Source organism: Littorina saxatilis, linkage group LG17 (genome assembly GCF_037325665.1).
Source record: "Littorina saxatilis isolate snail1 linkage group LG17, US_GU_Lsax_2.0, whole genome shotgun sequence".
Classification (NCBI taxonomy): Eukaryota; Metazoa; Mollusca; class Gastropoda; order Littorinimorpha; family Littorinidae; genus Littorina; species Littorina saxatilis.
Window position 1 is genome coordinate 11760492 of NC_090261.1, and position 18220 is coordinate 11778711.

Below are 18220 nucleotides of genomic sequence, written 5' to 3' on the forward strand. Positions count from 1 at the left end.
CTGTTGTATATTGTAATGCTGTGATACACCACACCTGAGTTTCTCGTCTTGAGATATTAAAGTGTTCTATGTCTATGTCTATGTGTGTGTTTTTGTGTGTGTGACTGTGTGCTTTCTCGGAAATAACCGGTGTTCAATTCGCCATCTGAAAATTCTTTTTTCGAAAACTTATGTGAAAAATGTCTTTCTTGGCAAATCACAGCACAGCATACGTCATCCAATGATAAAATATTATAGTTTTCTTTTCTAAATCAACACGAAATAGAAATTGTTTTATGCGAATAAGCAGGGGTATGTCTCTTTGAGCAGAAGTATGCCCCTGTAAGACTTCAGTCAATTGGAAATTTATGTTTATATTTTTTTAATTCATTTATCAGCAAAGTAAAGCACTTAGAAATATATTAGGATTTTCGCCATAGAAATAACGTTATCATTACCAATATTAGTAATATCATTAGGAATTCCGTGAGACAAACTTGTCTTGTTCTAAAAACAAACCATATATCTGAAAATGAGCTATGCCACGCAGCCATTGAGACAATTCATTGTTCACAAAAAGGGTGCTCGTGGAATTTATCTGTGAGGATATTCTCCAGAAAAGCGTTTCTCTTTAAGTCTATTTTCTTCCGAGTTCTCAAGAAAGCACGATAATTTTTGCGAAACGTGCAAAATCTTATTACTAAAAATCTTCATTGCATCAATAATCTACTTTTAATTGTGATATATCCGAGACATTAGTAATTAGAGGGTCTAGGAATGCCGCTGTTTAATGAGCAATTGTTGTTTTTGGCGAAGGAGATCGTTTGTTCAATATGGCGAAATACTTACTGACCGCAATGCGCCAGAGAGAGAGACAGACAGAGAGAGAGAGAGAGAGAGAGAGAGAGAGAGAGAGAGAGAGAGAGAGAGAGAGAGAGGCGGAGAGAGATAGAGAAAGAGAAAGAGAGATGGGAGGGGGAGACAGACAGACAAAGACACTGACAGAGGGGGTAATACAGAGACAGACAGACATAGTGTGCAAGGGACAGAGACCGAGAAACAGAGACAGACAGAAAAAGATTAACACCGACCCATTTAAAGCCAACCTCCGCCTCCCGTAAACCATCTGTTTCTGATCACTGAGCTCCCCGAGCTTTTACCGTCGTACAGTGGGGGGAGTGTGTTGTTTTTGTGCAACGCGTCACGAAAAGGAGAAAAACCAACTTTTTATTTTTGCTTATTTCCGCTATTTATGTGAATCACCAAAATATCTCCTGCAAATAAACTGTAATGACTAAGGATATAAACATGAAATAAGGTGATTAAGTGAAGCGCTTAATGTTTTTGACAATATTGCAAAACATCAATTGATCAGCATTCAAAAGCAAGAACCTCAAGAAAACGAATATTTGGACGACATTGCAACCGTTTACCAAAGAAACATATTAAATAGGGTGTCTTCTTCTTCTTCTTCTTCTTCTTCTTCTTCTTCTCCTCCACCTTTTTCTTCAATTTAATATCATATATAATTTCCAATGGACGGACTTATTTCAAGATCAATTTGTTTTTTGTTTCGTTACTCTCTGATTTTTCTGCAGCATAAGTTTACCCCAATTTTCGCTTATGTGTTTATACATATACATATATTATTGATATTATATATGAGCAAGCGGTGGTTGGTTGTTGTTGTTGTTGTTGTTGTTGTTGTTGCTGTTGCTGCTGTTTTTGTTGTTGTTGCTGCCTTTTTTTATTTGCTTGTAGAAACAAATCGATCGTACCTGTCAATCCCACAATCCCACGAAATCCGCTCAGTCAGCAAAGCAATGACAACTTATCTACGCACTCTTTCCCATAGCCCACAAAGACGGAGAGACAGACAGTCGGGGTAGAAGAAGAGGTATGGCCGGGTATCCGGAGGGTGGGGGGTGGGGGTTAGGACTGAGAGAAACTTGAAGGACGTGTCAGACAGAAAACGAAGGAAACGCAAATCGTTACACGACACCGCTATAAATCATTACTTTGCATTTGCTTTAACTGCATGGCTCTGAAAACCCTCCTGGGTTGAAAAGGTCAAACAACTAGGCACAAACTTCTGTCAATTATGGCTCCTCTATGACTGAAGCCATGCTCATTGGAGAGCTGACATTGGGGAGGGACAACCTTAACAACAAAGAGAGGTCTGCACATAACCACTCGTAAATCTATATATTACCACCAATCACCGCTAGGCAATCACACGAGTTTCTGAGAACATGAAGCACAGAGAGAGAGAGAGGGAGAGGGGAGGGGGGTGTATGTCTACAACCGATCCGCGCAGTTTAGCGCACGAGTTTTTGAGAAACAGAGAGAAGCAGAGATAGGAGTGGGGCGGGTTGAGGGGGTTGGCACGTACCCAGGAACTGATACAGAATAAATGTCCACACACACACACACACACACACACAGTTCTAAACATGTCTAAACAACTCGCCCAGGGCTGTTTTGAATGTTACACAACCATTTCGTCATTCGCTTGTAACTTATAAACAGCACGTAGAGGAAGAGATTCGCCATTGACCCAGCGGTGTTGGCGGTGACAGTTACAGAGGGGATAGCAGAAAACCGCAGTTAGATCACTTTTACGCTTACGCTGTCATCAGCTTCAGCGATTTCTCAAAAATGGACGTGTCGGATCTCGGTTAGTGACGATCACCTAATTGTTTGTGTTTCTTTGTTTCAATAGTATGTCTGTTTGATTGTTTGTTTGTGAGTTTGTAAAGTGTTTATTGTTTTTATGATTTGTTTGTTTGTATTATTATTGCTTAAATTGCTTGAAGATACATGCACCTTAAACGCTTTTCTTGCTTATCGCCATACTTAATTAATTAACTTTTAGCCACAAGATTAGTAATAGCCGATTATTGTTCTCAGCTTTACCACGAGAAATTATATTAATAATATATCTCATTATAGAAACAGGTCGCTGTGCCTTTTACAGTAATAAGACAACACACTACGTGCAAATGCAAAAGTGTTGGCGTAATTATGATAAAAACATTGATTCGGTTCTGATGTATTCCAATCTCTCTCTCTCTCTCTCTCTCTCTCTCTCTCTCTCTCTCTCTCTCTCTCTCTCTCTCTCTCTCTCTCTCTCTCTCTCTCTCTCTCTCTCTCTCTCTCTCTCTCTCTCTCTCTCTTTGTTTTCTTCTTGTCAACAGGAGCTTAATGATTTTCTGTTGTCGCCCAAAGTACACAATATTTGATCTATGACAAGGTTTGCTAATTTTTATCACTATTGCTAACACTGCTCTAATTATTACGATAGATTTTAGTTATCGCGATTCGTTCCATTCGTTTCTCTCTGTACATAGGTGAAATCTATACCTCTGAACTCAGAGGAGATGACGTCAAGGGCACTGGAACAAAAGAAAAGCCTTTCAAGACAGTTCTTCAGGTAAATTTACATTTCCCTCTATTTTCAGACTTCCATTTTTTCAAGACATTATTTTTTCAGATTTGTTGGGGAGATCTCAAATAGGGAGAATCAGTATATACTCACGTATCCTCAGGAATATGATAATAAAAGACGTGCACAACTTGCTTTTATGCAAGTCCTTCGTACTAGTGATTCCTGTTATTTAAACACTGTTAAAAATCCTACACATTTTAAAATATGAAGCTTTTTTTATCATTCAATTTGGCTTTTATTTGCAGGCAATGACCCGAGCAGGTTCAGAACCGTTCCCACCGATCTATGTGGACAGCAAAGTCGAAGGACAGGTCAGCTCTCTCTCTCTCTCTCTCTCTCTCTCTCTCTCTCTCTCTCTCTCTCTCTCTCTCTCTCTCTCTCTACCTCTACCTCTCTCTCTCTCTCTCTCTCTCTCTCTCTCTAAAAAAAGGAGGTGGTGTCACTCGCTGCCTTATTTGTCAGTCTGCCTGCCTACCTGCATAATGTCATATGTCAAGAGTGTGTTGAATGGAATTCACACAAAAAAGTCATCAAAGGTAAAAACTTTGTTTTAAGCGTCGAAGCTTGACCAAAAAAAATAATTAACTTTCCAAAAAAAACCACGATCTCATGTCGGAATGCTGAATAGCGAGGTAATTAAAGGCCGTTAACCTGAAATCTGTCTTTTTTTTCAGCGCTACGAGCTGGTGGCGAAGGCTCACATCAAAAAGCTGCTCAAGGTCTGGAAGAAGGACCAGAGTGCTGATCCGGACACCGAGAGCAAACTGGTCAGCTTACCCCGAATTTTTTTCTCTTCTAAATGGCAAACCCTGTTCTTTTAAATTATTGTTATTAACTTTCGTCAGCGGCCGGCATTTTGTCCTTGTGCTCACTACTCAGCGCTTCAACTCCTCGTACTTTAAGTCCTTCCCGTGTGAACGACTCGGCTCACATTCTCAGATCTGGCTTATTTAAATATTGGTTAAGGTCATCCCTCCTCTTGGACACAGACCACAGGAGCTTGCATCAAAGAACCAGTCGATTTAATCCGTTATCCTTCCTGTACTATTACTACTAGTATTCCTTATTCACAGTGGGTTTTTATTTTATTTTTTAATAATTTCATAAGAGCCATCACAAAATGTCAACTCAAGTGGAGAGAAACTCAGCCGATGTTGTCATGCGTTGAAGCAGCAGCATAGCAAAGATGAATTAATTCAACAGTAAAAGAAGCTAACAAGGCCGACATTAGTTGAACACGTCCCTGTAAGAACACGACGAATAACTTTTACTTCATACAAACACGATGGATTAAAAAAAAAAGACAATAGGGTGAAAACTCTATAAAAAAAAAATAACGTGTCACAAGTAAACACAGTGGATTGTTCACTCAAATAAACAAAAATAGAGAGAAAAAATGACTGCGGACTATTTGTATAGTCATTAAAAGAAGCATAACACATTTCAAAGTCAGATGATTTGTTTCACTAACTTGTAAGATTTGACTGTGCAGGCGGAGGATGCCGACCGACGCGAGAAGAACCTGGAAGAAGCCAAGAAAGTCGTCATCACGCCAGACCCCACACTGCCGGCCCCCAAACAGGTATAGAGTCGTGCAACATTACCACGCGTCTTTTCCGACATGTTGATGTAGTAATCGATTCAGATACATTCCTTTAAATGCTTAAATAGAGGGGTGGAGGGGGTGACATCGGGGTGTCTTAAAAGGGGGTTACACTGTTTTCTGGTTTATGCTGTAATCGATGCAGGCTCCTGGGGGGGGGGGGGGGGGGGGTTAATTTAGGATGTCTTTAAAAAGGGTTCCACTGTATTTTGGTTTCTGTACAGATCAAGATCCGCCTTGCTGAAGCCAACAGAGGTGTACGGACTATGGTGTACGGCTGGGTGCATCGCTGTCGCCGTCAAGGTAAACTGCTTCCAGTGAAATACACTTCATGTATGACTGAATTTTGAACGTCGCTTGTTAATTAACCGTTCACAGCAACGCCATTTTCTGTCCTTCTGTATCGTTGTTATGAATATTTATTATTTTCATGTGCACTTAAAGGGTTTAATACAAATAATTATTTGACTTGACTCACAACTTACAGCTTTCAAATATGTGCATTGTTGTAACTTGACGATGAACAATCGCGATTTTCTTGACAAAATGACTTGCTAAAGAACGACTCGTGGTCTAGGGGAAGTAACGGCACTCCGTTTCATTTTTGTTGCATGATTGTTTCCCTTTAGATATTCCACTGAATTACACATGCATCTTTCCACAGGAAAAAACTTGATGTTCCTCATTCTTCGAGATGGAACCGGGTTTCTCCAATGTGTCTTAGCCGATAAACTGGTAAGTCTAAAGCAGAGATCCATAACCGTAATAATATACCACATATAGCGTCAACTCAGAAATGGTGATCCCCAAGCATTGTTTTACACCTTTAGCTCACACACAAACACACACACACACACACACACACATACGGAACAAAAACAAAGCGTTCTCCTTACCTGCTTTGACACGTGGTTTTTGAGACGCGTTCTCGTCTCCAGTCTAAGCAGTCATACAAACGTGGTTCCTTGCTTCAACTCCGTTGTCCCTTCGCAAACGTAGAATTGTTCTGGTAAATGCTTGGTTATAACAATTAAGCCGCGGGTTACACACATTACCACAGTTTGCCACGAACAGTTCATTTTTCCTTCCCAAAACGCCAAAGGCTGAACACCGATCACTCAAGACAGCATGAAGAAGACAGAAAGTCTTCTGACACTGTTGACAGGAGAACATGGAACTCTTTTCGGCTGTTGCTACTTTCTATGAGACATCTTGTTGTCGATATTTGTGAGGATATTCAAGTTCTTCCTGCCACAGATGTGGTTGATTATTCAGTATCAGGACAACTGTCACTGACTGACTCAGCATTTTTAATCAGCATATCTTTAAGTTCTGAATGCTGGCTTATCCGCTTTTTTCGAACATACCTGTACTTGGCTTTTCGGTAAAACAGCCCAGTAACATAACCCTGGGGTGCTACCCAAAGGGATCGCTACATTTTCTCGCTGTACACTGCGACCGATGTTCATTCTCGAATTGTGTTGGGTATAACTGGCTCCGCTTGATTGGGATTCAAAGTGGGCGACCGGGCGATCGCCCGCCACGTGACGCGGGCGATTTGATCTAAAGTACCAATCAAGCGCAATCGGGCCATAAACATGGCTGCCAATTTGTTGCTGTTGTGATCTTGTCATTTGACAAGTCATCTGCATGGAATCGTCATCGATTCACATTCAACTTCACTTGAAATTACTTCAATGAATCCTATCTAAGCCCCAAAACACACTTTAAACAATCACGAGTACTTAGATTCAACCCAATAATTAAGCACAGAAGCGTGAACACGGCCTGAAGGTACAACTTTCTCTTCAGAAGTAAAAGATTCACTTACTTTCCACCCGTGGCGGCCATTTTGATATCGCATCAGCCGATGTGTTTTGGTCGGGCGAGGCGGGCTAGCCCGCCGGCTTAAGCCGGTTCATGACCCGATTGTACTTGATTGAAAATACTTCACCCGGGCGCACCCGGGCGATCGCCCGGATTCCAATCAAGCGGAGCCAGTGATAACGTTTTCTGGGTTCTGCGTGGAGTTCTACTGAACCGTTCCTCCACGACGCCTTCGCCTTGCCAGCAGTGCCCATCGACTCAAAAGAGTATTATTGACACACCAGACCATCCTTTATCGTTCAAATCTACAAGTTTTGCTTTAGTTTCACTGCGAATGCTGTCGGTAATTCCAAATGAAAATGAAAGACGCAGACGACTTTTTACCGTTCGCAACTTCTTGTCAGAAGAGAACACAACATCACCAACTTCCGGTACATGTTCACACAAATGTCAGTCAGCGTCAAAAGAGCTATCTAACTCAAAAAATTATAATTCAAATAAAAGTAGAATTGTTTGGTCATGTTACACAAAGATAAAAGCATATTTGACATAATTATTAACTCAGGGAGCTTGAGTTTATTTAAAACTCGCCCAGATGCCACGGCATAAGTTTGGCAGACTTGTTTTGCTCTCTCTCTCTCTCTCTCTCTCTCTCTCTCTCTCTCACGGAGGGAGGGAGGGAGGGAAGGGGAGGCCTTTGTTTTGGGGTGTTACTGTGGGAACGTGCAACCATAAAAACAAAATGTTTCTCTGTTTCGATTTGTTTTCATCCAAAAGTCAATCTTTGATTTTTGTCTGGCTAATTATTTTTCTTTTCTCTCTGTCCTCAGTGCCAGACATACGACGCAGTTACCCTGGCAACCGAATCTGCCATTGTGCTTTATGGCGTCATCAGCAAACTGCCGGAAGGAAAACAGGTTACTATCTCAAAATGGTTCTTACGATACAGCTAAGCACAGACACACACAAATATGAACAAACATCAAAGATGCGCTTTATCGAAGCGTACTAACGTTACCTGTTTCTGTCTGTGCGTGTGTGCGTGTGCATGCGATTATGGGTTAGCGTTTGCGTGTTGAAGAACACTTAGAAATCGCTTTTTTGTTTAATTTTTGTTTTGTTTTAGCTGTAAGTGTGTTCTGGAGATTACACTTTCCTTACACAGAGGTTTTGTGTTGAAAGTCATTTTATTTGTTGACAGGCACCTGGGGGCCATGAGATGAAGGTGGACTACTGGCAGGTGGTGGGTGCGGCCCCTCCCGGTGGTGCTGACAACCTGCTGAACGAGGTCACACACACTCGCACCCACACACACACTCACACACACACACTCGCACACACAAACTCGCACCCCCCCCCCCCCCCACACACACACACACACACACACACACACACACACACACACACACACACACACACACACACACACAATCTTGTTACTTGTTTAGTCACACTCAACATCAGCAAAACATCAGGATTACTTACTATTTGCGATATATAAGAGATGCATAAGGCGTCATAGAGTGGCTTACTATTTGCAATATTAAGAAATGCATAAAACGTCATAGGGTGGCTCACTATTTGCACTAAAAGGTGACTTGGGCGAACTAGGTGGTGTCTTGCCTTCTGCAGTTGAAGCCGAATAGATGAACTAAAATGTTCAAAGTGCCATCATCATGCGTTGTTGCAGGAGGCCAATCCAGATGTTCAGCTGGACAACCGCCACATGATGATTCGCGGTGAAAACGTGAGTCATTTAGTTCAGTACATGAATGAATGAGAATGAAAGTCGCTTGTTCAGTTTAATGCTTGTTATACTCTCAGGTGCCAGGGGATTGATTCCACACAACTCTCACTTACGTTTGTTTCATTTGTCTTCATATATATTTTAGCACTTACTCCCCTTTCTTTAATAGATAACTTGACTTGACTTGACTTGACTTGGCCTGACTTGACTTGACTTGGCCTGACTTGACTTGACTTGACTTGACTTGACTTGACTTGGCCTGACTTGACTTGACTTGACTTGACTTGGCCTGACTTGACTTGACTTGACTTGGCTTGACTTGACTTGACTTGACTTGACTTGACTTGACTTGGCCTGACTTGACCTGACTTGACTTGACTTGACTTGGCCTGACTTGACTTGACTTTACTTTACTTTACTTCATTTTGCTTCATTTGGTTTGGTTTACCTTCAAAACAAATACTAGTGCTTGAGCAGTAATGTGCATAAACAAGGCAAATAACCCTCATCTCTCTGTCAGTTGTACAGTTTTACGATGTTGTGTTCCAGACGGCCAAAGTGCTCAAGATGAGATCAGTGGTCATCCAGTGCTTCAGGGACCACTACTTTGACAGAGGATACTTCGAGGTAAGGTCTTTACCTATGAATTCATAGTAGTAAATGTTAAAAGCAATAGGGCTGCTGCGGGGTCGAAACTTTCGTCAGAGGAAGAGAATTTTGTTTTGTATTTCAAGAAGATTGCATTTCATCATTAGTTCGTAAGCACTCGTAAATATGTGTTCAAAGGTTAGAGAGTGACAAATTGAACATGTTTTTGTCATAGGGAGTAGGTATATTCTGTGGCAGTCAAGACGATCACATCTTGTTCTTAATGCAAATATTGCACGTTTTTTGTTTCTCTTAGTGTCCCTCGAAAAGAAATGTTGTGTTTGCTGATAGTCTTCTGATAATGAAATTGTTTGAGCTTAACTGTGTTTTACCCAGCATTGCGATGTTTCTGACAGATATCACCACCGACGCTGGTTCAGACACAGGTTGAAGGGGGATCCACTCTCTTTAAGCTGGACTACTTTGGTGATCAGGTACTTCTTAAACATGTACTCGCGTTGCATTTGCGTTTTTGGCTCACGTAAGTGTAGCCTATGCGATGATAAACTTTGTCTGTCTGTGCGTGCGTGCGTGCGTGCGTGCGTGCGTATGTATGTATGTGTGTATGTCTGTGGTAGAAACTTTAACATTTCCGAGTCTATGGATTACGTCAGTCTCGGTCAAAAGTGTTCGACGTGTGTGATAGAAACTATTTGAAGACGTCACAGTATGACGTAAGAGGGTTAGACGTCACGCAAAGGAATTACTGAAAGTCTCGGTCATTGTTATTGTGAGCGGGCCGAGACTTCTTGGCAGATCCAGGGTCTCGCTTTCTTGCATAGTTTCACCTATGCTTACTGTGTGTGTGTGTGTGTGTGTGTGTGTGTGTGTGTGTGTGTGTGTGTGTGTGTGTGTGTGTGTGTGTGTGTGTGTGTGTGTGTGTGTGTGTGTGTGTGTGTATGTGTGACGGAGTGATTGAGTTTGTGTTACTGTTTGTCGATTTCTTACGTGAGCCTTGAAGGCTTCGCCTCTTGTTAGTGTAAGAGAATACTATGCAGGGACCAGTAAAAAGAGCACTGCACTACTATCGATGTTCGTTTTTGCAGATTACTTGACATAAGCTGTTAAATTCTACGTCACTAGTCCTGCTTTTCTATGTCTGTCTGTTTGTGTGTCTGTCTATGTATCTGTGTGTCTGTCTATCTATGTGTCCGTCTGCCTGTGCGTCTGTCTCTGTCTGTCTGTCTGTCTGTCTGTCTGTCTGTCTGTCTGTCTCTCTCTCTCTCTCTCTCTCTCTCACACTCTCTGTCTCTCGCTCTGTCTCTCTCTCTCTCTCTTTCTCTCTCTCTCTCTCTCTCTCTCTCTCTCTCTCTCTCTCTCTCTCTCTCTCTCTCTCCCACCCACCCCGCCCCGCCCTTATAAGCATAATCTCCTAATGCGCTGATCATCTCGTTGCAGGTGTTCCTGACTCAGAGCTCTCAGCTGTACCTGGAGACAGCTATGCCAGCCCTGGGTGACGTGTTCTGTATCGCTCAGTCCTACCGCGCTGAGCGATCACATACCAGGCGTCACCTCACTGAGTAAGAACTCTTTGGGTTTTTTCTGCTTCATTTAACATAAAAATAAAATCATTAACATGACCATGTGAGAATGTTCGACTCAAATGTTCATCATCAACTTCGGTTACAAAGTCAGTATTGGGTAAAATTAAAAAAGTCATGTTCACAAGATCAACATGGCATAAGTAAAAACAGAACAAAATCATAAAGTCAAACAATGGCATCACTTGCTTGTCGGTAGTACAGATAGATATCGATGAATAGATCACTGGAATTGTTGCCACTCATGTGACAATTTCCACACGGTTAGGTTAACAAGATGGTTCACAGCTAGCAATGACAATCGATGTAAAAAATTAAAAATTAAAATAACACCACAATTAAATCTTATTTTTATTTCTTCGACAAGACAGGAGCCTCAGCATATACAAACTGCATGCCTGTGACACTTTTTATTTACCTCAGTTGAATACAGCTGCTTCAACCCTAGTTTTTGCCTTCTCATTTTCTATATATAAAGACACTTTTTATGCACTTATCATTACTGCATGCACATACTGGACATAATATCCACATTATTTTATCCACAGATACACTCACTGTGAGGGGGAGTGTCCGTTCATCACGTTTGACGGACTGCTGGAACGACTAGAGGACCTGGTGTGTGACGTGGTGGACAGGGTTCTCAAGTCCCCCCTGGCCCAGTACGTCTACGACCTTCACCCTGTAAGTGCATTATGTTCACTTTGTACTAGTATCGTGTCCACGTTGCACTTGTTAGATAATGCACTTACAGAATCCTCTATAGTTCCCCTCTATTTATGTACTGAAAGGGTAACGGTAAAGGTAGTCCCATAACCATTTTTGGTCAAATAGATATCGATGAATGCGTCGGCTAGCTCAAAGGCTCAAAGGTGAGCAAGATGTGAAAGATCTCAACTGATCTTGGACAAGCTTTATGAGGGCGGTGCCCACTCCTTTCCCTCGCTACCTATGCCTTCCTCGGCCCTGAAGAAGGTCAGGTACCATTTCTAGTTGTATTACACAGTCACAAATGTACAAGTTTGTCGTGACTGTCTGCAGGACTTCAAGCCCCCAAAGCGTCCTTTCCGACGTATGAACTACACGGACGCCATCACGTGGCTGAAAGAACATGGCGTCACCAAGGATGATGGCACTTACTACGAATTTGGAGAGGTACGGAAGTCACGTTGTTAAAGATTATTAAAACGACGGAGAAATGAGTATGCTTATGAGTCACTATCGAGATGATCTACTCGTTTTACTCAGTCGTTAACCAGATCTTATCGCAATGATTTTCTCCGTGAGATCTTGAGTAACGGAAGTCGTTAATGTAACTGAGATCTACTTCAAGTGTATTTTGGAGAATAAAACCATTAATTTCATTAACTGATCTTGAAAGAATTTAGCCTAATTGAGAGTGTTGGGATACCGGACAATGCCCTTCAGTAGCTACGTCTTTAAGATGTCTGCCACCACAAGTGTTCGTGTAAGGAATGGACGTCAAAGACAATGCAACAAAACCGAACTCTCAAACAATGCACCATGCAGCAGCCAACAAGATACCACTTCCAATGACCTATTTTTTGTTCGGCCATAGAAACTGAGTGCAATGTATCACGTGCAGGACATCCCGGAGGCCCCAGAGAGGAAGATGACAGACGCCATCAACGAGCCCATCTTCCTGTGTCGCTTCCCGACCAGCATCAAGTCCTTCTACATGTACCGCTGTCCCGAGGACGACCGCCTCACTGAGTCGGTAGGTTGAAATTCTGTAGAATAAACCGACGTGTGAATGTGTAAATCATCATGTAAACCACCACTTATCCGTCCAAGGTTTTACATGGAAAAGAGCGCACACAACAGATTCCAGTGGTCTGGGTGCTGTGCACAAGGAAGTGTGTATGTGGGACCCAAGCACTTGTTCGATGTGGTTGAAACCACAAGAAAGTCGCAATTTGAACCAGTCTTTGATTGTCATCCAGTTGGGTCCCTTCTCGTGTATACCACCTTTGGTCGCTTTTTGTGTAGGGGGGGGGGGATACATTTGTTTCGTAAATTGAGACCGCCGCCTTTCAGCTATGAATGCTATGCTAAATAAATATATATGTCCCCAGAACTAGTGTCTATTTAGGATATGACGTGGTTGTATGCAAAGAGTGGTGAACGCCTCGCGCGTCCTTTATATATATGACTTAAAATTAATATTAAAAGTCCTACGATTTTAAGCCATTAAGGATTTGAGTGTTAAATATATAATTATATGACACGTACACCTCGTCGGCTAGCTCAAAGACTGAATTTTGCAGTGGCTGGTGTTTCCTTCCAGTTAGTTTGGTTTCAGCACCAAACGCTCAGATCACACAGGGGTAAAGTGAATATAGCGGAACTCCCCCTTTAAAACCAAAAATCTGAGAAAATCAGGCCTTAGACAGGATGAATTTGTATAATGGAAGTAAATTTAGAGACACTATGAACAGAAGTTCTGAAGACATAGGGCCTTAAAGGTGGTATCTGTTCAACAAAGGGAAGTAAGCGCTCTGAATACATATGACAAGTGTAATAGAGTAAGTAATGGTTATTCGGAACCAGTCTCCTGGCCACTGAGAGAATAACAATAATTGAAATGAACAAACGACTTTCATCAATTGGTAGAGCACTGGACTTGTGATCCTAAGGTCGCAGGTTCGAAGCCGGGCCGGGACGGGTCAACTTTATGTGTAGACTCAGAGACGGTATCCATGTTCCACCCCCGTGTCACCACTGTGGCACGTAAAAGTCCTCGGTCATTCTGCCATGAATGCAGGTGGCTGATTACACCTAAACACGCATACACCTGGGAGGAAGCGACCCGAATTTACCAGCGATGGGACAATAAAGTAATGAAAATGAAAAAATAATTGCAAATATCATCAAAAAGTTTATTTAATATGGGGGATATAAGAAGGCGTTTCTACTATATGTGTGTTTGTTTGTTGTTTTCAGGTGGACCTGCTGATGCCCAACGTGGGGGAGATCGTGGGAGGGTCCATGAGGATCTGGCAGCTGGACGAGCTTGAGAAGGGCTTCAAGAGAGAGGGCATTGACCCCGCACCCTACTACTGGTACACTGACCAGGTAGGATATAGCTTTTAATGTGTGTGTGTGTGTGTGTGTGTGTGTGTGTGTGTGTGGACGAGCTTGAGAAGGGCTTCCAGAGAGAGGGCATTGACCCCGCCCCCTACTACCGGTACACTGACCAGGTGGGGTATAGCATGTGGTGCGTGTGTGTGCGTGTGTGTGAGTGAGTATGTGTGTGAGTGTGTGTGTGTGTGTGTGTGTTTGTGTGTGTGTGTGTGTGTGTGTGTGTACGTGTGTGTACGAGCTTGAGGAGGGCTTTAAGAGAGGGCATGGACCCCGCACCCTACTACTGGGGCACTGACCAGGTGGGGTATAACTTGTGTGTGTGTGTGGGGGGGATATGTGAGTGTGTGTGTGTATGTGTGTGTGTGTGTGTGTGTTAACACTGGCCAGATGGGAGGTTTAGTGGGTGTTTTTTCTTAATTTGTTTGGGTTTGTATGACTCTTGAGATAACAATATCAGTGATATTCAAAATTTGGAAAACCATGAAAAAAGAGGTTTTAGTCCAGATCATAGCTTCTCATTTCTTTCTTTTCAGCGCAAGTACGGCACATGTCCCCATGGAGGGTACGGATTGGGGATCGAAAGGTTTCTGTGCTGGATCCTCAACAGATATCACATCCGTGAGGCCTGTCTCTACCCGCGATTTGTGGATAGGTGCCGACCTTAAAAATCGAGCGTCACTCGTCATTTCATGCAGCCCTGCGTGAATTTTTATTTTCTTCTGGATTGTGATTGAGTACATTTGATCCTGATGCTTTTGATTGCGAAAGCACAGCAAAAATAGAAAAGAACTTTTTTCAAGAGTTGTCTTTTAGAAATATGTTTGACTGGACTTGTGTAAAAAACCCGATATATTCCTTTATATTCCTTTATTTGGAACTTGTTTCCATACATTTTATTATTATCAGCTGTATCGATAAAATGTTTTCTGGGTAAACGCCCGTGACTGATATAGTTGTGTGTTAAATCATTTATTTGATTGCGCCCTTTTTTGTGTTTTCAGTACTTGCTTTATTTGCAGACTCTCGTGGAAACTAATGTAAGCTCTGATTGTCGAGATTAAAGGTGGTCGTCTACATTTTTGCTTTTTTTCAATAATCTTATGGTTAGACTTTCGCTAAAAAGTTGTCAGATGATGAATGAACCATGGGGAAAAAAGTTATAGAAAAAAACAATATGTAAAAAAGGATTTTATTTTTGGGTAGCGTGACTTACGCTTCCAATATTTTGTTTTCTGTTTGCTGAGAACATGTGCTTTGCTGGCTACTCCGCCTGGCGTCTGTCATTATGGGGTTTGTGCTTGGACTGGTTGGTCCGGTGTCAGAATAATGTGACTGGGTGAGACATGAAGCCTGTGCTGCGACTTCTGTCGTGTGTGTGATGCACGTTAAATGTCAAAGCAGCACCGCCATGATATGGCCCTTCGTGCTGGGCGTTTTAAAGCAAACAAACCTATATTTTGTTTTCTGTTTGCTGAGAACATGTGCTTTGCCTAAAAATACTGACCAATCAAATTCATGTCACTGTGCTTATAGCCACGCCCAAACAAGTGCAGCAACAGTTTGACACTGGAGCGCTGTCCACGCTTTTTTTTAAACGCACGAAATGCACGGGATTTGAGGAGTTTTGCGCTTGGCATTTTCCAAATAAGGATATCATACTATGAGTACTACGCTGGAATACTACAATGAATTTTCAAACGGCTACACTGGCTTCGTCTTTACTGATCGAAAGGGGGTGTATTGTTGATATTTGTAGATAATAAAATCTGTATTTTAATAGTCAAATGGCGATTTCGGTATAAAAATGTAGAAAAGAACCTTTAATGCCTGAACTTATTTTTAAACGGTGCTGTACATGTTCGGTGGGGTATTTTTTCAACCCTTTTATTAAAAACATTTCTTTTAATCATATTTCTTGAAATTTTGGCGCTATCGCTTTTGTATCAGCTGATTTGTATTCCTTTTTTTTTCGTGGTTTCTTTTAGCCTTAACAAAATGAATATTAAAAACATTATCATACTATTCAATGCTTGAGACTGTGCAAAACAGGGTGTGCTTTTTATGCTTCTGATATCGATGCTGTTTGCTATTCTTCAGAGAACTATCCTCGTTGGCTTTATGAATATGTCATTGGTTCAATGGTATGCTTTTCCAAAAACCAAAAACTGCAAAAGAAATAAATGTTAACTATATTTATTACGAAGAACAAATTCACACACACACACACACACACACACACACACACTTTCTCGCTCTCTCTTAGCAAAAAGCTGTTAAAACAAGAATGGATTCACGTGTATTTATTGAAGCACACGTAGTCATAAAATATTCGATCGTGTTCAAAACTATCGACTTATTTTGGTAATTAAACACATACTACGTCAAAGAATGCAAATGCGTTTAACTGGATGAAGTGTGCGCCTATGTGTCTTTCTGTCTGCAAGTCCTTGCGTGAATGGGTTTTATATTATACTAAAAGTACTAACACATATAACAACCAAACCCACTAAAATAGTCACTTTGGGTCGCCTATATATTGTGCATATTTTCACTTTGCACAAAAAAGTCCATTCCGCTTTCAGAAATCGTTTCTTAATGACATCATGCCATGGCGGCTTTTCTTCACAGGAGGCATGAAATCTGCACATGATATCCGTCGATTTAAGTATCTAATTCACTGTTAAAATCACCAAGCTATATGCTCAGCAACGGTTCGTGAAGTTGTCCTCTTTCACTTCTTAAACTACGGAAGACTTCTTTTGTTTAAATAGACTCAAAATGTAAAAGTTCCAGAATGATGTCTTCTTCGACGAATGCAGTATGTGTGTGTCCAAAGTTCTTGAAATGTATATACGTATCACATCATTATTGCCTTCAGTGGGAAGGCACAAAAGCAGTGGTGAACTTTGTCGTCTGACGTTGTTTCTGCATTCAGAACACTTGTAAAAAAAAACAAGTCGCGTGAAGCGATATACAAACATTTAGTCAAGCTGTCGTCATGAAAGTAACAGATTAACATCTAAACACCCGCATCGCCGAGGCTATAACAAGATAGTCTCGACTAACCACCCCAAAAGACCGAGACGGGTCACGCTCATCTCCGCGTAGCGTGCGAACGCAGTACTTACTTTAACCTATTTTCTGTAATTCTGAGCAAATGTTTAAAGTAAACATAACATATGTATATAGTTTTAAATTCAGGAGAAATTAAGGAATACGATGCAATCATATTCAAATCTGTAAGTGAAAAATCGATTTTAATGACAAATTTAATGAGCAAACTAATTAACTAGTTTTTAAGTCTCCAAGCTGAAATGCCAGACCAATGTCCGGGCTTCCTCGAAGATTACTTGACCAAAATTTCAACGAATTTGGTTGAAAAATGAGGGTGTGACAGTGCTGCCTCAACTTTCACAAAAAGCCGGATATGACGTCATCAAAGACATTCATAAAAAAATAAAATTAAGATAAAAACACGTCTGGGGATATCATACCCAGGAACTCTCATGTTACATTTCATGAAGATCGGTCCAGTAGTTTTCTCTGAATCGCTCTACACACACACACACACACACACCCACACACCCACACACACACACACACACATGCATACATACATACATACATACATACATACATATACACACACACACACACACACACACACACACACACACACACCACCATTCCCCGTCTGTCAAGTAGCTGTCGAACTCACAGAATGAAACTGAACGCAATGCCATTTTTCAGCAAGACCGTATACTCGTAGCATCGTCAGTCCACCGCTCATGGCAAAGGCAGTGAAATTGACAAGAAGAGCGGGGTAGTAGTTGCGCTAAGAAGGATAGCACGCTTTTCTTGATTTGGACAATTTAATTTTGATAATAACTTTTATATATTTAATTTTCAGAGCTTGTTTTTAATCCGAATATAACATATTTATATGTTTTTGGAATCAGAAAATGATGGAGAATAAGATAAACGTAAAGTTGGATCGTTTTATACATTTTTATTTTTTTTAACAATTTTCAGATTTTTAATGACCAAAGTCATTAATTAATTTTTAAGCCACCAAGCTGAAATGCAATACCGAAGTCCGGGCTTCGTCGAAGATTACTTGACCAAAATTTCAACCAATTTGGTTGAAAAATGAGGGCGTGACAGTGCCGCCTCAACTTTCACGAAAAGCCGGATATGACGTCATCAAAGACATTTATCAAAAAAATGAAAAAAACGTTCGGGGATTTCATACCCAGGAACTCTCATGTCAAATTTCATAAAGATCGGTCCAGTAGTTTAGTCTGAATCGCTCTACACACACA

At 41.3% G+C, this 18220-nt stretch overlaps 1 protein-coding gene across 1 annotated transcript; it reads left to right on the plus strand.

Moving 5' to 3' along the window:
- The first annotated feature begins 2446 nt into the window (after nt 1–2446).
- LOC138953153 (asparagine--tRNA ligase, cytoplasmic-like) lies at nt 2447–16287 on the plus strand. The gene is made up of 18 exons (XM_070324950.1): nt 2447–2656; nt 3330–3412; nt 3673–3738; nt 4102–4194; nt 4920–5009; nt 5255–5333; nt 5695–5765; nt 7688–7774; nt 8059–8145; nt 8548–8604; nt 9154–9231; nt 9609–9686; nt 10651–10772; nt 11342–11477; nt 11835–11948; nt 12400–12531; nt 13758–13889; nt 14432–16287. The coding sequence occupies exons 1-18, from the start codon at nt 2638–2640 to the stop codon at nt 14561–14563; spliced, it is 1656 nt and encodes a 551-aa protein (XP_070181051.1). The 5' UTR covers nt 2447–2637; the 3' UTR covers nt 14564–16287.
- The last annotated feature ends 1933 nt before the right edge of the window (nt 16288–18220 follow it).